A 24,006-nucleotide genomic window follows, 5' to 3' on the forward strand; every position below is an offset into this window, starting at 1 on the left:
AGGGACACATTTAAGGATTATTCATTACCTTAAGAGTAAATGGTGTGTGAGACCTTTTTGAACAGTGAAGTTGCTAAAGTGTCAAATGGGCAAAACAATGGCTTCATTTTATCAACCAAACTGATGAGACTGTTCAGGTGGCAGGTGTCTCTGTGTGCAGGCAGGAATAGGACCCAAAGTGCAGACTCACGGCAGGCAAAACTGTATTTCAAAACTCAGCTTTTATTGCTGGAGGGCAAAACGTAACAAAAATCCAAATAAACTTACATGAGCAGGCAGACAGAACACACAGAAACACAGGGCTTAAATACACAGAGGGAGCAATCAGGGAATGAATAACAGGAGGGAAACACAGCTGGGGCAAATCAGGCCTAACGAGACAGGGGAAGCAAAACCAGATGCACTTACATGAGACAGACTTTCAAAGTAAAACAGGAAACATAACACAGAGACGTGAACTTGACAAGGGGATACAGCTGACAGGGGAGACAGAGCAACTAGAGAACACAGAGACATAAACCATAAGACAGAACTCAAAGAAACCAAAGGAGGCTGGACCAGACGAGGAGGGTGGCGCTGCAGGCGACGGCGTGGGAGCCGCAGGTGGTGGCGCTGCAGCGGAGACAGGTTGCTGGACAGACCCCTCGGACCCCTCGGACCCTCCAGCGGAGGCGAACAAAGGCTGGTGCGGTTCTCCAGAACCCCCAGCGGGAACAGAAGGCTGGACGGGCCCCTCGGACCCTCCAGTGGAGGCAGAAGGCTGGACGGGCCCCTCGGACCCTCCAGCAGGACCAGGTTGCAGAACAGATGACTGGGGAGAGGAGTGGCGGTGGCGATGTTTCCTTCTGGAAGAGGGAACCGGTGGAGAAATGGAGACGACCTCCTCATCCTCCGACCACATAGCCGCCAGGGAAAAGGCAGGCGAAAGGACAGGCGAACAAGGTCCCGGCTGGCGTGAGGAAGGAGAGGAAGTCCGTGGCAGCGTTGAGGCAGGTGGAGAGTGTGTGTTGTCCTGGGTCAGCGGTAAAGAAGTGGAGGTGGAAATAGAGAGAGCAAGCTCGCCAGCCCGGACTTGCTCCCTCCAGGCAGCTATGGAGTTGCCCAGCACAGTGTCTGTAGAAAGCTGAGTTAGCCGAGGGTTGCTCCGAATGACAGCGTCTACTGCGCTTAGCCCAACCGCCATGGTCCTTAAATCCTTGGACTGGGCAATGCCGTCAAGAAGCTTAATCATCCGCTCCATCTCAGCGTTAAACTCAAAGGCTGAAGAGTCGCAGGGTCCATGTTCTGGTCGCGATCTTCTGTCAGGTGTCGCTGTGTGCAGGCAGGAATAGGACCCAAAGTGCAGACTCACGGCAGGCAAAACTGTATTTCAAAACTCACGTTTTGCCCTCCAGCAATAAAAGCTAACAAAAAGCCAAAAAGTAGTGATATGATGTTCTGTATCGAGGCTTCGAAGCTTATGTCGAGTAATTGAGGGGGCGTTTCCGCGATGCGCGTATCGAGGCTTGCTTCATTTATGGGAGGAGCTGAAAATGATGACGTCCGAAGCCTCGCTGCCCGGCTGTACCACGTGACTGGTTCATGAAGCGGTTCGAACTTTGCCGCGAGCTATGACAGCGATATAAACCCTCAGACTTCATTCAAAAATGTGGGTGTTTGATGGAGAGTTGTTAGTGAGAGTTTGGAGACCGTTTGGAGGTTTATGAGAGTGAGGAGAGAAAGTCAGGAGAGAATGGAGCCAGCTAAGAAGAGGAGGATGTCCTCCCCTGTGTGGGAACATTTTGATCTTATTCCTCCCAACAAGGTGTGTAAATTTCTACAGAAGATGTATTTTCATAATACTGATGGTGCAATACAATTTATGTTAAGCTGTCGTTACTTTTGTACAAGGTGAAGTGTTTGCTATGTGCCAGGGAGCTGGGCTATAACAACAACACCTCATCCATGCTTAGGCACTACAGAGCTTTGCATGAGAATAAGGGGAACACCGATTGTGGAGCAAGACCAGGTGAGCCATCAAATGCAATGATAATATAGCATGCAGTAATGTTACTAAATGATATAACAATATTATACAACTGTTATAAGTTACGTGTGTGATATTTATATTTGTGCTTTGTCTTTATTGTCTTTCCTCAGGAGAACAATCTCAAATAGATGAAGACCTGGTCAGCATGGTGATTGAGGACTCCCAGCCATTTAGCATTGTGGAGGACAAAGGATTCAAAAGATTTGTTAAATCATTAAATCCTAGCTATGTTCTCCCCACTAAAAAGGTCATAAAAGCAGTGAAAATTTAGTTTTTACAGAATAAAATGTGAACAGGCAGGACTGAGGCTCAAAGCCTCAGTGTGTAGCTGTCCATACCTCAACGTTACAAAAGCACAACTACTGTCCACACCCCAACCACACCTCACCTCACAGTAAATGATCATTTCCATTTTAAGCATTTCCAAACGATCATTTTCCATACTGCCACTATAAATATACACAGTATACTGCCATCACTACAATATACATGTTTTACACACTCCTTTTGTTGTTGACATTTACAGGCTGTGTGCAAAAGGCCACACTCTTCAAATTCATGCCAACTAATATTTTTACGTCCAGTAGGTGTCCTACTAGAGCAAATGAAGCTTCAAGAAGCTTTGTGCTGGGGTGAACCAATTGGATGAAAAGCTTCAGTGCTTCATGAAGCTTCATCTGCCCATCACTGCCAAAACACCAAATAAACTTACATGAGCAGGCAGACAGAACACACAGCATAAATGAGGGTAAATCACGACACGGACACAGAGAAACACAGGGCTTAAATACACAGAGGGCGCCATCAGGGAATGGGTAACAGGAGGGAAACACAGTTGGGGCAAATCAGGCCTAACGTAACAGGGGAAGCAAAACCAGACGCATTTACATGAGACAGACTTTCAAAGTAAAACAGGAAACATAACACAGAGACGTGAACTTGACAAGGGGATACAGCTGACAGGGGAGACAGAGCAACTAGAGAACACAGAGACATAAACCATAAGACAGAACTCAAAGAAACCAAAGACTAGAAATGATAAATATAATAAACTCAAAAACCCTGGGCCAACGACCCAGGCATCCTAACAAGAGGTTGGTGCAAAGAGTGATGAGCAGCTAATATGTTCTTGATATTATGGGTCTCATTAACACAGAAAGGTTTCACACTCTTTATTTGACTGAACAGTTGGAGCAGGACGTGCAGACGTGACAATGTTTCTGATTGTGTCAAATAAAACTTCTGAATTCTCTTGCTGTTTGGATAAAATACGTGGCCTTCACATTTGTGATATTATTAGAAGAATGTAAGAGCTCTTTATATCACAAAGATGCAAGTTTATTCTTTGATTGTTTTTTCTGTTGGGAGCAAAACATTTTTACAACAATTTGTTGTTCTATAAGGATCGTGGTCCTTGATGGACCTACACTGACCTCATGTCAGATTTGTAGATAGATTTAGCCTATGTTTCTATTTTCAAACCCTTTAAGCTGAGAGAACATTTCATTTACAGCTTGTTTTAAGTGTGATAGAGACTCAGTCCTGGGGGGAATACCCTTTATATGTGCAGGTGTACAGAACTAAAACTGCTGAGTGGAACTGCATGCATTGCACAGAAACGTGCACAGTTCCTGTTACTGTAGAGAATCCCATATTTGCTTTATTAGACTGTAGGACAGAAACCCCAGGGGAAACCGTGGGTTAGCTGACCAAGTTAATAACAAGCTTTGTGTGGCTGTTTGTCCTGATCACCAGTGTTGGGTAAGTGAACTTAGATAACGAACAGAAACCCTGAGTATGCCAAACTCACTTCACTGCATAGGGCCCAGTTACACTGCTGTGTAAATGAAACACTTTAATGATTGGTTATGTGTCAGTACTATTAGAACAGCTGACACATACCTTCTCTAAAGACCAGGTTTTTATGGCTTTTAACCCCAAAACATGCTACGCCAAAAAGCAGTCCACCCACAGTCCCCCGGCACAGATTAGTAATACACTATTAGAGTAGTAATACACCAGTAAGTGCCAGGATGATTGTCCTGTTTTATACATCAAGGAAACCAAACAACCTCTGGCCAAGCACATGGCTTAAGGCAGAAGAGCTACCTCATTATCACCATCATTGATTATTATGTCTAAAGCTGGGTTACATCTTAAACTAATTGAGCTAATTTAAGTTAGAATTTAACTTCTATATAAAAAGAACTTTACAGGTACTTTAAAATGACTAAACCACAAAAACAACACATGCTATTGTAAAGTAAGTGCAGCTTTGATTTAATATTACACTGCGTTCACATGCTTATTTTTTGCATAGACATTTAGACATGATGATTTGTTTTTTGTATGTACATTTATTCACTGACTGTTTTCATTCATTGTTACTGATCTCTTTGGCAGTTCATCCATTCCTATATGCATTTGTACTTGACGCGTCAAAGTAAAAATAGATAAATAATAATGATGATAATTTACTATTATTATTATTATTGCAGCCACAGGTAGGTGGCAGTAATGCATCTCTATAGTCGTTGTCAGCCGCCGATACAGAAGAAGAAGACTTCGTCCGAAAGACCGTGGAGCGCAGGCCGGTCGTTGTGTCCCAGTCATGGCGGGTTTCAGTAAATATCTGACAGCTAGGAACTCCTCCATAGCGGGCAGCATTTTGTTTGTGTTCGTGCTGCTGAAGCACAGGAAGCGGACCAAGTCAAACAGGTAAGCGGCTGCTGTGTGTCGCTCAGCAGCTGGTTGTCAGCGACAGTCATGCTACTGAGGAGCGGCTAGCAGCTGACAGGCGACCTGCCGCTGCTCGGCGCTCCCGAGGCTCCTTTCTAAGCAGGCACGTTTTCTGTGTGCTCTTCGGGGTCCTCTTGTTTCGGCATACATCCCAACACGAACAGAAATAACGTGTTCCCGACACACTGTCGCACAGCCAGAATTCTGTGGCTTGGTGTCTTCTACTGTTTCTTTCTCGGTAATGTCGTACTGTCAGCCAAAGTTGTGTGTGTAATCTAATAAGCTAGTGTGTAGTTATCTGTCAGCCACGACAGCAGTAACCCCGCTGGCAGGTGACGTGGTGAATGTTGTGGGAAAGAGGTCGCTCTGAGGCGGTGAAGGCTGAGGCTGTAGTCCCGTGTGTGAGTCCTGTAAACGGGCCTCATGCTACAGGATGGCAGCGGAGGCCACAGTTACCAGCGTGTTTATCGTTTAATGCCCTGTTTTTCAGAGGAAGCTCAGACCTGGTGCTGAACACGCAGGTATGTTGAAACACCCTGAGCGGAGTGTCCAAAGTCTACATAATACTTAGTTTGGTGCATTTAATTCTTGTCTGAACCTCTTCATGCAGAAGGATGGCAAAAAAGATCGCGCAGCTGTGGACAAAGTTTTCTTCCTCCGGATCCTCCGGATCCTCCGGGTCTTGGTGCCTCGCGTTTTCTGCATGGAGGTAAGAGTGGACTCGAACCAGCGACCGCCTGCACTCACTGCTCTCTTCATATAGGTGCTTTGGTTCGACTCCAGGCCAGTGGACAGTTCATCATGCCGGTGTAGACATGCTGCACATTTCTTCTGATCGCGGCCCTTACATGGATGTTGCGTTTGAAGGCTTCATGCATGGTGTACACACTGCATCCTTTATTCTAGAAACTAGCAGAAGAGCCAGTACAGACCCTCACATATCTGTAGGACCTCCCAGAATACAAAGCGTACGTGGCTCCGGAAAGTTCCGGATCAGCAGGTTGCTTTGGTTCGTGTCACAGTGAGGTTACTGTGTTCACATCATTGTCAGTGAAATGAACACAGCAGGTGTATGGATATGGTACTCTGACAGTAATGACCTGATGATAAGGTCGTAGTGATACCAGCTCTTCATCTTTGCTTCCTTCTGGTCAGCATTATGTTGAAGGCACCTGTTGCCAGTCCTCCCATTGAAACGTACTGGTGCCCGTGGTGTTCGATTGGCCGCTCTCTGACATTTTCATAGTTATTGGTATTAAATTGTGATTCTAGTTTTGTGACAGCCCTAATCACTGAGGCCGTTCACCTATTTGACCAGTGATGACTGGGCCAACCATAAACATTGAGTCTGGTAATGGTTGAAAGATACTGGGAAACAGTTTCCACAGCGTTGCTGTGATTGCAGCAGAGCCCTTTAACACAGAGACAATAACTCCACAAGTCAAGGTCGCCGCCACATGGCTGCTCCTGGTCTCGTCTTATCTCATCAGTTCATTAGATACGAGCAGAGTCAAAGGTAGGACCGTAAACATCTGCAGTCTTTTACACACTAACCAGTCTGTGGGCGCTGTCTCCCCTCTCCTCCACAGGCTGGCTACCTGATGTTTATTGCTGCCATGCTGGTGGCCAGAACCTACTGTGACGTGTGGATGATCCAGAACGGGACCATGATCGAAAGGTCAGGCTTCAGTGTTTACGATGTTTCTTTGTGTTACAGGAGTAAATCAGACGACACAACAAAGATGAGACGGTGATAAATCACTAGAGTGGGGGGCGGGGCAGTGTGTGGTCGTAGCGTCGGCGATGTTGATGCCCTACCAGGCCGAAGCAGAGCAGGGGGCGTTCCCGGCTTTCTCTGCTGCTGCTCACACAATGAAAGTTTGAAAACGTAACGTGGATTCTGCTTTGCTGTCTTTACAGGAACTGATGACTGTGTTTTGGTTCTTCACAGTGGTATTATAAGCAGAGACAGCTGTGTGTTCAACACGCACTTTTGTTCCTACATGTCAGTCATACCAGGGGTAACTGTCAACAAGTGCTGTGTTAGAAGAAGCCATTAACATGGTAGCTCTAACATCTGCTTTGTGTGCGGTCTGTGAGGTACAACGCTGACCTGTGGTCGTCATGGGGACGTGTAACATCCTGGCACAGGTTCACTGGAATGCTGTTCAGTGTGTGCTCATTACTCCGGCTCTGGATCAGCTGGCTCGACCTGCAGCTGGTCAGACGTGGCGTGTAGTATGAACTTGTTCTGCTTCAGAGACTGTGTGCGCCGTTTCAAGTGTCACATGACCCTGGCACACAAAGCGCTGCGTACGAGTGCTGCATCTTTGTAGGAGCAGTGAAAGGCGCTGCATTGTTGAGAAGCGCCTGAAGCTGAGTTTTTCAAACGCAGACTTGTTCTGTGTGCACTCTGCAAATGTCAGAAACCCAGGAGAGAGACAGCTGGGCGGGACCCAGATGTGCTTTGATCCATGTCTTCACGGTGGAGACCGTCACGCTCTGATCCCGGAGTCGAAGCTGCTGGAGAGCAGACTGAACTACTGTTGATTATAGATTTGATATTGCTGCAGATGTTGAATTACGAGCACACACTGCACTTGGGTTTGGGCTGCCATATTTTGTTATTTTTCTGTGCGATTAGGTGGATCTGACAAATATTTGTAATGTATGTAACAAATGCAGTTTACACATGGCCCAGTGACGCCTCGGGCCTCTGTGCACAGCAGCTAATAACATGGAAATGCATAGATTGAGTAGTGTTCCAGTGTTGCTCCGTGTCAGGATCCACCGTCCTCTTTGTGTCACATCATAAATTGCACACAGCAAGCTTCAGTGTTTGTCTCTGACCTTGGCTTTGTTTGCTCATCTTTGTTCTTGTTGTGGTTTGCAGTGCAATTATTGGTCGTTCCACTAAAGATTTCAAGATCTGCTTGTTGAAGTTTATTGAATTCATGCCAATTGTAAGTGTGAACTCTGGAGTCCTGAGGTTTGTGACACCCACGTTGATTTCATGCTCCCACATCCCATCATCACACTAGCATGATCTGCTTGGCTAACTGTGTGACTGACTGCTTTTCATGGCACAGAAACTGGTGTAATTATCACACTGACATAAACTGAGCATGGCTGATTGTCTGTAGTTTGCATGGCTTTCATCACCTCGAGCTGTGTTCCTGCACGCTGTTCTCCTGGGAGCTTTCTTTGAATGTCTGACTGGCTGTTTCCAGATATCCTTGGTGAACAACTTCCTGAAGTTTGGTCTGAATGAGCTGAAGCTGAGGTTTCGTGAGAGGCTAACCCAGCATCTCTACAACCAGTACCTGCAGTAAGTACACCAGTGATGCTGTGCTCGTCGTGTGCAGAGGCTTTCACCTTCAGTGCATGTGAGACACTGACAGCAGCAGGGTTAGGCTGCTGTATTTAAACTTCAGTGAAACGAGTGGCTTTGTTTGCTAAGTCTGGGGAGCAGATGTGAGACGGTGTCAGTCGGCTGTGGTGTTGAAGCCTCTGTGTGCCTGTGGTCACTGAACACCTGGAGCATGTTGTTCAAATGCATGTAAGCCAGGCCTGTGTGGCTGCAGCGTTCTCTTGTTTGCTACTATCAGCTCGGCACTACTGAACTTTGACCCTGCAGATGTAACTGAGGAGAGCCAAAGCAAACAGCGTCAGCCTCTCTTCCATCACAGGGACTCTGACCCGACTCGTAGTGATTAGAGCTGTTGTGTGATTGCTGCACTCTGTTTCCTGCTTCTTCAGAGGTTACACTTACTACAAAATGGGAAACTTGGACAACCGTGTAGCCAACGCAGACCAGCTGCTGACACAGGATGTGGAGAAGTTCTGCAACAGTGTGGTGGATCTGTACTCCAACGTCAGCAAGGTACTCCCATACATGTTAATGATCAATCAGCTGCACTCCCCCATCATGCAGGTGTAATTCGGCCACAGTGGGATGTAAATCCACTGTACACATCAGAGTATCATCACCCCGTGGGGCGGGTGGATGGAGAGCAAGGTGACACCGCAGAGTCAAACTGATATCATGGATATATGTAGTAAAAACCTCTGACTGCAATAATTTAACAAGATCGTCGCCTGGGCTTTGAAATGGATAGCAGAGGTGTGGTTACCAGGAGGCTGAGGGTGCAGTGGTGGGAGGACTGGGCCACATCACACCGTTCACTGTGATACCAGTATAATGTGCAGAGCTGGCTGAGTTTCTGTCCGTCACATAGGCACCGAAGCACTTTTTTTTTGTAGAACATGCAAGCGGCCGTCGTTATTACCGTCTTTTTCACAAAAGAAGCCACACTTAAAATCAATCCTTTGATTTTCTCAAAAATCGACAGCGCGCCTTATGTATGAATTCTGGTTGTGCTTACTGACCTCAAACCGATTTTATGTCCACGGCGCTCATGTCAAAATGTTTCAGTACAACTTTGCTAAGCTACGAAGCCGCAGACTGGAGCCTGGTGGAGTGATACGCACTGTGATACGCACTGTGATACGCACTGTGCTTCAACATAATATTACAGTATTGTGTGCATAAGGAGCCCAAATGGCTCCTGTTAAGACATGTGCATGAAGTGGATTTTAAAGTCCATCAGTGGCGCAGTCGATCATGAGAACAGAGCAGCTGTGAGAGAATTCAACATTAATGAATCGATGGTACGAAGTGCAGGAAGCAAGAAGAACGAGTCGAGTTTGGTTTTCTTATAATCCCAAAAAAGACATGTTTGACTTATTTATTGGGCACACTGCAAAGCAGCTCTTTAGCTAGTGTGGATATACATGCTGAGGATATGTCGGCCAGTTTCCACTGGAAATGCCTTTTGGTTAAGCTGTTGCATTGTTGTACAGCTGCACATAAAACAGCTGCTTGTTCAAGTGAAAAAGTATTTTGTCTCGCGCCAGTTATATCGTTATCGCACATTTTCAAATATATGGTGATAAATATTTTTGGCCATATTGCCCTGCCCCAGTGGTGGGGCCGCCCTCTACCACGTGGGCGGGGCTTTCTGTGCGGGACGTGTTTGCGTCTGTAGCTACAGCTGTTCACTTTCTGTTTGGTGTCTCTGCAGCAGCTCTGGACTCGTGAGGCCTGCTGTGGCGTTTCCCTGTGTCTAACTCTTTCCTGTTTGTGTCCTGCAGCCTCTGTTAGATATTGGCCTGTACATCTTCAAACTGACAAGTGCCATCGGTGCCCAGGTAAGCAAGTTTCCAAGAAATGTCTTTATTTTGGGATGGAACGAGTACAATGATTCCTGTTGGTTCTCAGGTCTGTGTGATCAGCACTGTCAGCTGTAGGCTTGTCTGGGCTGGTTGTAGCAGGACTCCTGAGTCAGCAGAAATCACCTTCCTCCTCATCATGAAACGCTTCCTGTCTTTCCCTCTGCTACAAATCACCCTGACATCTGCATCTCCTCCATCTAGCTGTCCAACAAGAGGAGAGCTGCTGCTTGAAGCCCTCTGTGTACATGTGTGCTCACACAGCTTTCTTCCACAGTATGACTGTTGTGCGTTACCACAGCTCCCATTGTGTGCTTCCACAAAGACATGCTTCTGGCCTTCCCTTCTTTAGGCGTCTGTCAGTGTGCATGTTTCTTTAATTTGTGCGTTGGAGGACAGAGCTTGGTCCAAAGCCTGCGATGGCTGAAGGTCGGTGGGTCGATCGCTGTCTGGTCCAACATAAACACCTAAAGTTCTCCTTCTGAACTCAAACAATCCCGAGGTTGTGCTACTGTGTTGTACCAGAATAAACGTGTCTAACCAGAGTTCAGGTGGCCTCCAATAGTACTGAAGTATTTCTACTCAATCAAAGGACTGTCGAAGTCGTTTTTGACCAGGATATTTCCTCCAGTGAGGGTCCACCTCCTTACATCTGTTACGTCTTCTCATTGTTTGCCGCGGGCACATCTTAAGCTCAGGTGTGCTGCTGTCTCTGTATTCATCATCACCTAGGGTCCAGCCAGCATGATGGTCTACCTGCTGATCTCAGGGCTGTTCCTGACCAGATTAAGGAGGCCAGTAGGCAAGATGACCGTGACTGAGCAGCGTTACGAGGGCGAGTACCGCTACGTGAACTCTCGCCTCATCACCAACAGGTAAGCCTGTCAGCCACTCGTCTGTTACTGTGCAGGCCTGGCGTGTTTGTTAACGATGCATCTTCTCATCAGTGAGGAGATTGCCTTCTACAATGGGAACAAGAGGGAAAAACAGACCATTCATAGCGTTTTCCAGAAACTGGTGAGTAGCCCTGGGTTACCCAGGCTGAGGGACTGTGCTTGACCTCAGTAAGTACTCATGTAGAGAAACTTAGAAGATGCAAACATTTTGCTTTTGAAGGATGAAACCAGTAAAGCAGGAGAAATGTCCAGTTCCTGGTAACTAGAGTGAATATGGGAGTGTAATCCAGACTGTCCTTCCAGGTGGACCACCTGCATGACTTCATCTTCTTCCGGTTCTCTATGGGTGTCGTGGACAGTATAATTGCTAAGTGTAAGTAGCTGTTTTGCTGACGTGCTCCTCGTCCAGTCCTCCACCGAGCATCAGTAACAGCCTGTAACTGACAGAATGAAGCCATTTTCATCACGTTCACCCCAACAACATAAAGCGTCGTCCTGTGTGTGCACGTGCTGTTCCTTTGCAGATCTGGCCACCGTGGTGGGATATCTGGTGGTTAGCCGGCCGTTCCTGAACCTTTCCCATCCACGGCACACACACAGCACACACTCGGAGCTGCTGGAGGTGAGCGGAGCTGTACTGTAACTTAACACGCGTCTGAAAGAGTACTTTATAAATCCTGACATTTGTTAAAGCCGCGATGATCTAGATTACAAATGTAATAATGAACTGTAGCTTCTGTCAGCATCGCTAGAACAACCTTGACTTTGTCCTCTGATAGCACTGTGGCAGCAGGAGGTACAGTCTGAGGTGTAACCTGGCAGCATCAGACGGGACGAACAGGTGTTACGTTGAGTTTGGGTCAGGTGATCGTGGGATCGTGGCATTAACGGGGAGAGGGGGGCTCAAAAGAGACTTTTCTTTCTTATTCTCATTTAAAATGTCTCGCTTTTATTAAATAATTATCTGAATCTTACAAAGTGGTGATCGGATTAAATGTATAGAAGTCCATTACTGTATATAGGAGCTATTACGTCTAATATACTCTAGTAAGCTACAGTACTTTGGGAACCATCTGTGCAGTTCTGTTGAAGAACAATGTTGAATCCACAGATATTGTAGAAAAATTGATTTCTGTGCTTTGGTTTTACATGTGCATTAAATTAAAGTTGATTATGTCGATTAAGCATTGTGAGGTGGACGGTGGTTACCTAATATTGTTGCTATAAGTTGGCGACCCTGTTAGTTAGTTTAATATTTCTGCTAAGTACTCTTTAAAATACCAGAATAGGGAGGATGGTGCAGGTTTAACTTTATTAGATTGATCAGTGTTGCTGAACTATAAGATGTTTTGGCTGCAGTGTATTCTGTGTATAACAGAATAGCTTCAGTCTCTTGTTTTTAAAAACTTGAGTATGAACTTATACAAAATGCAGCAAGATATTTATAAAAAAGACACTATATCAGATTAATTTAGGTATCGGCAGATATCCAAATTTGTGGTATCGGACATAAAAAGTGTTCTGGTGCCATGTGTAGTGTGGCACTGCAGACCTGTGGCTTTCTATTCAATGGTAAGGATGCGTTTCAGGTCATTATGTAACAAACAGGAAAGTAAAGTAAACACTTCTGTGCAATATGTGTGATGCATTACACTTTAGAGCACCAACTCTAACACTGATCACAGCAAAGAGGGGACATGCAGCATGCAATTATATTGCACACTATGCTGCGATGCTGTTGACTCTCAGAGCGGAGTTATATATGGATCATGGAATGGGAATTCCCACTGGTGTGTCCAGCCTCCTGTGGCAACAGTGGAGTATCTGGAGGATGAAGTGTTGCCTTTAAATGGCTCCGTGCTTCAGTCTATCTGCTGCCAGGCTCCGCCTCCAACTATCCGGGAGCTCCGTGCCGACTGATTCCAGATCTGTGAAAGGGTCCATGATTGATTTGATTTTTCAGGGTGTCTGTGAACTCGGATTCTGTCCTGATCATTTTCATGTCTGTCCAACGATGTGGCGTCCCTTCAGTCCTCATGTTAGACGTCCAGCATAATTAGTTTTCACACATAGATTTAATGCTTTATTAACTGTATGTTTATGCTGCAGTCGGGACGTGCAGCAGGAGCGCAGCTTTAACAAACTGCTGTAGTAATGTTTGGGCTTTGAGGTTTGACTGATTGCTGTTCGTAGGACTACTACCAGAGCGGCAGGATGCTGCTGAGAATGTCCCAGGCCCTGGGCAGGATTGTTCTGGCTGGCCGGGAGATGAGCCGGCTCTCAGGGTGAGTGTGCAGAAGGGGGAGCTGTGCTTTGAGCCAATATTTCCTTAGAGCTTAGATTTGACTGCTCATCTTTAAATGGATAATAATGTCCTACAGCACTGGCATGATGAGCGCTGGCTGTCTGGGTTGTGTAGTGTGTTTCCAAACACAGCTGGTGTGCTGTTCACTGAGGATGTGTTGAATTGTGCCCCCGACAGGTTCACGGCTCGTATCGTTGAACTGATGAAGGTGCTCAAGGACCTTAATGCTGGCAAATACGAGCGCACCATGGTGTCCCAGCAGGAGAAGGGTACGCATGAGTCCTGATGTACTGTGAAGTGGATTTGCGACAGCTGCCATCATCATTTGTTTTTCCGCTGTGTTTAGAAGCAGATGCTGCAGAGAAACTGGTCCCGGGCAGTGGTCAAATTATTAACAAAGACAACCTCATCAAGTATGTGCTGCTTGTGTGGTTTCACTTTGTGCTTTAGTGCGATATCGAGTGTGATTTATGTTTTCCTCTCTGCAGATTTGAGAATACTCCCCTAGCAACACCCAATGGAGACATCCTGATCAGAAATCTTACGTTTGAAGTAAAGTGTGCATGCATTACCTCATCTCCATCGAGTACTACGACATGTTTTAGGATCAAATACTTATTTCACTCAGTGGTGTGCTGACACAGTTCAAACTTTTCGTGGCTGCATGTATGTGTGATGCTGTCTACCTGAGATCAGCCGGGGCTCAGATAGCTTTGTCCCTGTGTCTGATGTTCAATGGGACGTTGTGTAGATGCTGTTCTCTCTTTTCTGAAGGTGAAGTCTGGCACTAATGTTCTTGTGTGTGGACCCAACGGCTGTGGGAAGAGCTCCCTGTTCAGGGTGCTGGGAGAGGTAGGGCTGCACCATCAGTAATCAGTTTCATCTCAAGCTGGTTTTACTTTTATGATGTGGATTTATTTGGTTGTGTTTTAGCTGTGGCCTCTGTTTGGTGGGCATCTGACAAAACCTGAGAGGGGGAAGCTTTTCTACGTCCCACAGGTGAGTCTTCAGGAGGCGATGTGTGAGCTTTACTTTAACTCTGATGCAGTTTGAGGAAGATGGTCTCTAAAAATGAGACGGGATAAAACACAACACTGTCAGAGTTTATTTATAGACTACTCCAGAGTCTCACTGGCTTCCTGCACTTTTCACAACCTCCCTGTTCACCAGGAGCATGCTAGTGTGTTAAAGCCTCCTGTGTGTAAACACAGGTCTGAGCGATTCTTCAGTAGATGCTCATTTCATGCCCAAATATTGTTTGGAGTGTAGGTCTCTGCGGAGATGTTACCCACAACACGTTTAAGGGTCAGCTTGGAAAGCACAGCATTAATGCATCCCTTCACAAGTCCTCCTCTGTTTCTGTCCAGAGACCCTACATGACTCTGGGTTCTCTGAGGGACCAAGTCATTTACCCCGACACCCATGAAGAACAAAAAAGGAAAGGCATCTCTGATCAGGTACGACACTGCAGATTTCCTCCACACTGCCACTGTGTATGTGTGTATGACTCTATATTTGTGTACAGGTGCTGAAGGAATACCTGGATAATGTTCAGCTGGGTCACATCCTGGACCGGGAGGGCAGCTGGGATACTGTCCAGGACTGGATGGACGTTCTCAGTGGAGGGGAAAAACAGAGGATGGCTGTAAGGACTCAGTTGTACCTCTCCACATGCTGAAAAGCACACACCAGCCATTGGTTTGCATATTTATGCTGAACAGCCATAAACATGTGTTAAACTCTTCAGGCCTCCACTGTCACCTCCACTGTCACCTCCACTGTCACCTCTACTGACACCTCTACTGACACCTCTACTGTCACCTCCACTGTCACCTCCACTGTCACCTCTACTGTCACCTCCACTGTCACCTCTACTGTCACCTCCACTGACACCTCTACTGTCACCTCTACTGTCACCTCCACTGTCAACTCTACTGTCACCTCCACTGACACCTCCACTGACACCTCCACTGACACCTCCACTGACACCTCTACTGACACCTCTACTGACACCTCTACTGTCACCTCCACTGACACTTCCACTTTCACCTCCACTTTCACCTCTACTGACACCTCTACTGACACCTCCACTGACACTTCCACTTTCACCTCTACTGTCACCTCTACTGTCACCTCCACTGTCACCTCCACTGTCACCTCCACTGACACCTCTACTGACACCTCTACTGACACCTCCACTTTCACCTCCACTTTCACCTCCACTTTCACCTCCACTGACACCTCCACTGACACCTCCACTGTCACCTCCACTGTCACCTCCACTGTCACCTCTACTGTCACCTCTACTGTCACCTCTACTGTCACCTCTACTAACACCTCCACTGACACTTCCACTTTCACCTCCACTTTCACCTCTACTGACACCTCCACTGACACCTCTACTGTCACCTCCACTGTCACCTCCACTGACACCTCCACTGACACCTCCACTGTCACCTCTACTGTCACCTCTACTGTCACCTCTACTGTCACCTCCACTGACACCTCTACTGTCACCTCCACTGTCACCTCCACTGACACCTCCACTGACACCTCCACTGACACCTCCACTGACACCTCTACTGTCACCTCTACTGTCACCTCCACTGACACCTCTACTGACACCTCCACTGACACCTCCACTTTCACCTCCACTTTCACCTCCACTGTCACCTCCACTGTCACCTCCACTGTCACCTCCACTGACACCTCCACTGACACCTCTACTGACACCTCCACTTTCACCTCCACTGTCACCTCCACTGTCACCTCTACTGACACCTCCACTGACACCTCCACTTTCACCTCCACTGACACCTCCACTGACACCTCCACTGTCACCTCTACTGTCACCTCTACTGTCACCTCCACTGTCACCTCTACTTTCACCTCTACTGACACCTCTACTGACACCTCCACTGACACTTCCACTTTCACCTCTACTGTCACCTCCACTGACACTTCCACTTTCACCTCTACTGTCACCTCTACTGTCACCTCTACTGTCACCTCCACTGACACCTCTACTGACACCTCTACTGTCACCTCTACTGTCACCTCCACTGACACCTCTACTGACACTTCCACTTTCACCTCCACTTTCACCTCCACTGTCACCTCTACTGACACCTCCACTGTCACCTCCACTGTCACCTCCACTGTCACCTCTACTGACACCTCCACTGACACCTCCACTGACACCTCCACTTTCACCTCCACTTTCACCTCCACTGTCACCTCCACTGTCACCTCCACTGTCACCTCTACTGACACCTCTACTGACACCTCCACTGACACTTCCACTTTCACCTCTACTGTCACCTCTACTGTCACCTCCACTGTCACCTCCACTGTCACCTCCACTGTCACCTCCACTGTCACCTCTACTGACACCTCCACTGACACCTCCACTTTCACCTCCACTTTCACCTCTACTGACACCTCTACTGACACCTCTACTGACACCTCTACTTTCACCTCTACTGTCACCTCTACTGTCACCTCTACTGTCACCTCCACTGTCACCTCTACTGTCACCTCTACTGACACCTCCACTTTCACCTCCACTGTCACCTCTACTGACACCTCCACTGTCACCTCCACTGTCACCTCTACTGTCACCTCTACTGTCACCTCCACTGACACCTCTACTGTCACCTCTACTGACACCTCCACTGTCACCTCTACTGTCACCTCCACTGTCACCTCTACTGACACCTCCACTGTCACCTCTACTGTCACCTCCACTTTCACCTCCACTGTCACCTCTACTGACACCTCCACTGTCACCTCTACTGTCACCTCCACTGTCACCTCTACTGACACCTCCACTGTCACCTCTACTGACACCTCTACTGTCACCTCTACTGACACCTCCACTGTCACCTCTACTGTCACCTCCACTTTCACCTCCACTGTCACCTCTACTGACACCTCCACTGTCACCTCCACTGTCACCTCCACTGTCACCTCTACTGACACCTCCACTGACACCTCCACTGACACCTCCACTTTCACCTCCACTTTCACCTCCACTGTCACCTCCACTGTCACCTCCACTGTCACCTCTACTGACACCTCTACTGACACCTCCACTGACACTTCCACTTTCACCTCCACTGTCACCTCTACTGTCACCTCTACTGTCACCTCTACTGTCACCTCTACTGTCACCTCCACTGTCACCTCCACTGTCACCTCTACTATCACCTCCACTGTCACCTCCACTGTCACCTCCACTGTCACCTCCACTGTCACCTCTACTGACACCTCCACTTTCACCTCCACTTTCACCTCCACTTTCACCTCTACTGACACCTCTACTGACACCTCTACTGTCACCTCTACTGTCACCTCTACTGTCACCTCCACTGTCACCTCCACTGTCACCTCTACTGTCACCTCTACTGACACCTCCACTTTCACCTCCACTGTCACCTCTACTGACACCTCCACTGTCACCTCCACTGTCACCTCTACTGTCACCTCTACTGTCACCTCCACTGACACCTCTACTGACACCTCTACTGTCACCTCTACTGACACCTCCACTGTCACCTCTACTGACACCTCTACTGACACCTCCACTGTCACCTCTACTGACACCTCCACTGTCACCTCTACTGACACCTCCACTGTCACCTCCACTGTCACCTCTACTGTCACCTCTACTGACACCTCTACTTTCACCTCTACTGTCACCTCTACTGTCACCTCTACTGTCACCTCCACTGTCACCTCTACTGACACCTCTACTTTCACCTCTACTGTCACCTCTACTGACACCTCCACTGTCACCTCTACTGTCACCTCCACTGTCACCTCTACTGACACCTCCACTGTCACCTCTACTGACACCTCTACTGTCACCTCTACTGACACCTCCACTGTCACCTCTACTGTCACCTCCACTTTCACCTCCACTGTCACCTCTACTGACACCTCCACTGTCACCTCCACTGTCACCTCCACTGTCACCTCTACTGACACCTCCACTGACACCTCCACTGACACCTCCACTGACACCTCCACTTTCACCTCCACTTTCACCTCCACTGTCACCTCCACTGTCACCTCCACTGTCACCTCTACTGACACCTCTACTGACACCTCCACTGACACTTCCACTTTCACCTCTACTGTCACCTCTACTGTCACCTCTACTGTCACCTCCACTGTCACCTCCACTGTCACCTCTACTATCACCTCCACTGTCACCTCCACTGTCACCTCCACTGTCACCTCTACTGACACCTCCACTTTCACCTCCACTTTCACCTCCACTTTCACCTCTACTGACACCTCTACTGACACCTCTACTGTCACCTCTACTGTCACCTCTACTGTCACCTCCACTGTCACCTCCACTGTCACCTCTACTGTCACCTCTACTGACACCTCCACTTTCACCTCCACTGTCACCTCTACTGACACCTCCACTGTCACCTCCACTGTCACCTCTACTGTCACCTCTACTGTCACCTCCACTGACACCTCTACTGACACCTCTACTGTCACCTCTACTGACACCTCCACTGTCACCTCTACTGACACCTCTACTGACACCTCCACTGTCACCTCTACTGACACCTCCACTGTCACCTCTACTGACACCTCCACTGTCACCTCCACTGTCACCTCTACTGTCACCTCTACTGACACCTCTACTTTCACCTCTACTGTCACCTCTACTGTCACCTCTACTGTCACCTCCACTGTCACCTCTACTGACACCTCTACTTTCACCTCTACTGTCACCTCTACTGACACCTCTACTTTCACCTCTACTGTCACCTCTACTGACACCTCTACTTTCACCTCTACTGTCACCTCTACTGTCACCTCTACTGTCACCTCTACTGACACCTCCACTGTCACCTCTACTGACACCTCCACTGTCACCTCCACTGTCACCTCTACTGACACCTCTACTGACACCTCTACTTTCACCTCTACTGTCACCTCTACTGTCACCTCCACTGTCACCTCCACTGTCACCTCTACTGTCACCTCTACTGACACCTCCACTTTCACCTCCACTGTCACCTCTACTGACACCTCCACTGTCACCTCTACTGTCACCTCTACTGTCACCTCCACTGACACCTCTACTGACACCTCTACTGTCACCTCTACTGACACCTCCACTGACACCTCCACTGTCACCTCTACTGACACCTCCACTGTCACCTCTACTGACACCTCCACTGTCACCTCCACTGTCACCTCTACTGTCACCTCTACTGTCACCTCCACTGACACCTCTACTGTCACCTCCACTGACACCTCTACTGACACCTCTACTGTCACCTCTACTGACACCTCCACTGTCACCTCCACTGACACCTCTACTGACACCTCTACTGTCACCTCTACTGACACCTCCACTGTCACCTCCACTGTCACCTCCACTGTCACCTCTACTGTCACCTCCACTGACACCTCTACTGACACCTTTACTGTCACCTCCACTGACACCTCCACTGTCACCTCCACTTTCACTTCTACTGACACCTCCACTGACACCTTTACTGACACCTCTACTGACACCTCTACTGACACCTCTACTGACACCTCCACTGACACCTCCACTGTCACCTCCACTGTCACCTCCACTGTCGCTCCTTTGTTTTTCTGGCCCAACCAGTCATGGTTTGGCAGATGCATGAAGTTTGGGCTTTCACCCTCTGCGGGGTCGGGCCTGCGGGGGATGAAAGCCCTTCTCTGCTTGCTAACAGACACATTTGAAGGAGCGCTTTATTCTCACACCTAAACCGGCAGTGTGATGCAGGAGTTGCCCCGTGGCTGTGGATTTGAGTATCATTTTCAGTCAACTGGTCAACTTTTGGAACAGCAGTGACTGACTTACCTAACACATCTATTTCATGTAGATGGCCAGACTGTTCTACCACAAGCCCCAGTTTGCGATCCTGGATGAGTGCACCAGTGCAGTGAGTGTGGATGTTGAGGATTACATCTACACCCATTGCAGGACGGTATGTCTTTGCATATACATAAATATAGCACATGAGCACATTCGTTTACGTCTGGGCCCACATTTGTTGGGGGGGCTCTGCTGAACTGGGGCCAGTTAGAGAGTGACTAAATTATGTGAACCTGCTCACTGGCACGACTCCTCCCGTCCAGTTTAATCATTTCTTCATTCAGTCATATCAAAGTGCATCTTGGAATTCATTGGTTTCTAGAAGTTTCCCTGTTTACAGAAACTGAACAGTTAAATGTTAGTTTGACTTCTCAGTGATGTCAGGGACTGACCTTGATCTGAATTCATTGCTTTCAGAATAGCATCTGTCCAGCGCCCTCCTTTAACTGTTGTCAGTCTAAACTGAAGCTGTCAAGTCACTGAATCCAGATCAACCTCAGAGGGCTCAGCCAGTCCTGAGCATGCAGCTTCTACTACTAACTAAACTCAGACACGCAGAAGCTGCTATCAGCTTTGAAGAAAGAGCAACAAAACTGAGGTGTTGGTCAAAAAGCTGAAAAGTCAGAAGCGTTAGTTAGTTAATCAGCCACCACACAGCTCACTGGCTGCTACCCAACAAGGCTCTCTGGCACTAGAGCTCACCTTTCTCTGGCCTGAAGTACCTTTAAACTCTGATGGGGGTCAGCTGTATGAACAGGTCCATTTGGAAGGAGGCCCTGCTGGGGCCGTAGCACACTATGAGCTTTTGCAGCAGGGTTGGAGATGATGTGGCAAAATCTCACCATGGTGTTCTTTAAAACGGGGGTTTGTTTTTTATCTCAACAGGTGGGCATCACCTTGTTCACTGTGTCTCACAGGAAATCCCTGTGGAAACATCATGAGGTAGGACTGGATGTTCTTATGATTCAAAGTGCAGATCCTGTCATTGTGTCAGCGCTCGGCTTCATTGTTGAGGCTGAGCAGACCACTCATAGTGCAGATTTGGGAGCAGTGAGTCTGTGCATAGTTCAGACTAACACGTCTGTAACGTTCAGTGATTAAGGCTTCAAACAAACTGTATTCAGGGTGGTTTGTTGTTTCAGGGGCACCAAAGCTTCCCCCCTCATCTACTCACTATGATTAGAAGCAGAGTCATTACGATGTCCAGTGTTGATAAACTGTACAGTATGTGATGTGCCACACACTGTGTAATGTTGGCCGCTGAGTCTCTTGATCTTATTGGTCGCGATCATGAAGAGAGGAATCCTATTGGTTGAAGCTGTGCTCGGATCCATGCTGTCACCGCTATGCTAACGTCAGTGAAACGGTCAATGCTACGACGTGCTGGTGCTTTTATGACTGAGCTTATCCTGAGCCTCCTTGATGTCTCATTGGATTACTGCTCATTAGTTTGTGCAGTATAGTCAACCAATGACAACAAAGTCTTTGTGTCACTGTAGAGTAACCTGTGAATAGTGACGGACCTCCCAGGTCTTCTTCATGTGTGTACAGAAACATGTTGATCTTGGTGCTTACTGTTACCTAACCATCTGACACGTGGTTACATTTGTAACTGGTCTCTTTGCTGTTGTAAACGACATCTTTGTATTGGTAAATGTGTTTTAACCCACTGGTCTCTTTATTTCTCTCCTTCCCACACTCACTCTGTGTTTCTGGATCTGTCCTGTAGTATTATCTGCACATGGATGGACGAGGAAACTACGAGTTCAAGCCCATCACAGAGGAAACAGTCGAGTTTGGTTCATAACTACCAGCTGCTGACACTGGCGCAGACTTCCTGTTGATTTAGAAACCCGTCCTGTGTTCTTTCTGTTTAGTGTTTTTGTTTGGTGGGTGGGTTGCACTCATGGCAGCAGTTCAAACTACGCACTGTTAAATCCTTATCACTGTTGTCCTGTCGAAACAATAATTTGTTCACTGCCAAACGTCTGTTTCCGGCCTTTAGGCTATTTCACACTAAGAAGTAGACTCATGCTACTGTGTCACCACTGCAGTCATGGATCATAACAGTACCAGGTTTGCTTGTAATGAGGAGCAGGAGCTGTTCTTCATGTGAGTGTGATGCTGCCTACATGTGTCTGTCTGGGAGCTTCTGACTGAAGATGAGAGTTGACCGTTGGACGGTCCTTCACTCGTAATTAATGTTTTAATGAGCTCATTTATGGAAGCAGTTGTGAGGAGGCGAATCCTGTGGCATCACAAACACATCACACAGGACATCTCGCCTTGTTGCAACCACTCACATTTCTCACTCTGGGTCCGCCTCGCTCTCGGCTAACCTTTAGCTAAACTTGGTTCAGATTCACAATGACGGCTTATTTGTTTTTGTTTGTTGTTTTCAATTGTGGTACCAGGGGGACATCTGGCACTCCACCTACAGGTGACGACGCCAGCAAGCATTTCAACTTTCACATGTAGCTGTGGGTCATAACGAATACCTGTGGGGGAGTTTGTGGGGAGGGACCCCTTATCTGATGGCATAAATGTGCTTGCTGCTTCTGTCATTACTGGCTGTTTCCCCTCCTCTCAAAGCCGAAGGATAAAGGCCGTCTAAATGTGTCATGGAGTTAAAACAAGTTTGCTCGATGACTTTTTCTCTGGCTGTGGGACAAAGTTATCGAGGCCTGTGGTTGTTTCTTGTTAAACACATAAGTACTGTCACAGACGGCAGCCTCTAGTTTTCCAGAACTTTGCTCTTGTTTATAAAGCTGGTCTGAATATCTTGACTGTGTGATCGGACAAACAAACAGTGGAGAGATGGAGAAGCAGAATGCAGCTCGTTAAGTGCAGCGTTTTTATGAAAAACTGTTGGTAACGGCACGAGCTGTGTTTCTGGAGCTCAAGTCATTTGAACCTGGTGGTTGTCAAGCTGCACCTTCTCCTGTTTTTGATCAGTGATGATAAAACTGGTCCACACTTAAACACCAAATCATGACTTTGAGCATTTCCCTTCCCGATGTGTCATTACTAATTTCCATGAATGAAATGTAGATTCTGTGGGTGGTGGGACTGTGTTTGTCTTGGGGGTTTGTACCTTATACTAATGTTTTAAAAATGTAAAGGGGAGCCTTAACTGTGGTGGTATTTTCTATAATTAATGTTATCTCACCTCAGATTAATGAAATAAAGAGTTGTAGAAACGATTTTTGTGTCTGTGCATCCACAGAGAGATGGATTTGTAACGTTTTAGAACAGCCCAACGTTTCCAGTTATTCGTTTAACGAATGAAATGGTGCAAAGTGTTGAACTGCCACAGGTTAAAAATAATAATTTCAGAATTATACAAAAAGACTTTTTTGGGGAACTCAACATGGGTAGCAAGAGCTGCTCTGCAGTGATGGAGGTCGATCTTGAAAGCGATCCAGCACATACCTCCACCCCTCCTGGCTCTCCACTCTCACTGCAGCTCAACCTGTCCATCAGCGTTGAGACCAAGAGGAGGCTCAGAGCTGATCTCTGATGTGAACCATCTGCCTCATCTATGACACGCCTCCCCGCCGTCTCGCTGTGCTTACATGTGTGCTGGTCCAGCTCCTGCTCATGAATCCATACTGCTGCTTGCTGATCACGACATCTGTCTTCACCCTAGTTTCAGACGCTGTTTCCATATCATCACACTGTAGTTGCTACAGCCTTGCACATCAACCCTGTTCCCGTTCTCTACCTGAGCTCAGTTAAACATGGAAAAACATGATTCTATAAACGGGGTGGATGAGGACTCTTGTATAAAGTGCTGAGAGTAGAAAGGCGGTGCATGAGAGCCAGTCCATGTACCAAAATATAAATGTGTACGACTGCTTTTCTTCATACGTTTATTACTTCTATCTGTAATCGCTGTCAACAGGAAGTCCTAAAAACTCCC

General features: G+C 47.4%; 1 protein-coding gene across 3 annotated transcripts; it reads left to right on the forward strand.

Moving 5' to 3' along the window:
* The first annotated feature begins 4,577 nt into the window (after positions 1-4,577).
* On the forward strand, positions 4,578-23,287 carry abcd3a (ATP-binding cassette, sub-family D (ALD), member 3a). 3 transcript variants are annotated; one of them, XM_085286111.1, is made up of 23 exons: positions 4,578-4,747; positions 5,259-5,289; positions 5,379-5,477; positions 6,358-6,446; positions 7,662-7,731; positions 7,999-8,096; positions 8,528-8,651; positions 9,923-9,979; positions 10,733-10,875; positions 10,948-11,017; positions 11,200-11,269; positions 11,421-11,518; positions 13,090-13,181; positions 13,379-13,470; positions 13,548-13,614; positions 13,690-13,753; positions 13,976-14,053; positions 14,135-14,200; positions 14,569-14,658; positions 14,727-14,846; positions 20,092-20,196; positions 20,970-21,026; positions 21,814-23,287. In XM_085286111.1, the coding sequence occupies exons 1-23, from the start codon at positions 4,641-4,643 to the stop codon at positions 21,889-21,891; spliced, it is 1,965 nt and encodes a 654-aa protein (XP_085142237.1). In that variant the 5' UTR covers positions 4,578-4,640; the 3' UTR covers positions 21,892-23,287. The 3 variants fall into 3 exon arrangements, with proteins under 3 accessions (XP_085142237.1, XP_085142236.1, XP_085142235.1); XM_085286110.1 differs by lacking the exons at positions 4,578-4,747; positions 7,662-7,731 and adding an exon at positions 6,720-6,789 and having other exon boundaries at positions 4,754-5,289; XM_085286109.1 differs by lacking the exon at positions 4,578-4,747 and having other exon boundaries at positions 4,754-5,289.
* The last annotated feature ends 719 nt before the right edge of the window (positions 23,288-24,006 follow it).

Source organism: Mchenga conophoros, linkage group LG9 (assembly GCF_057382185.1).
Source record: "Mchenga conophoros isolate Kocher_MC1m ecotype Shallow Benthic linkage group LG9, M_conophoros_male_GT1.1, whole genome shotgun sequence".
Classification (NCBI taxonomy): domain Eukaryota; kingdom Metazoa; phylum Chordata; class Actinopteri; order Cichliformes; family Cichlidae; genus Mchenga; species Mchenga conophoros.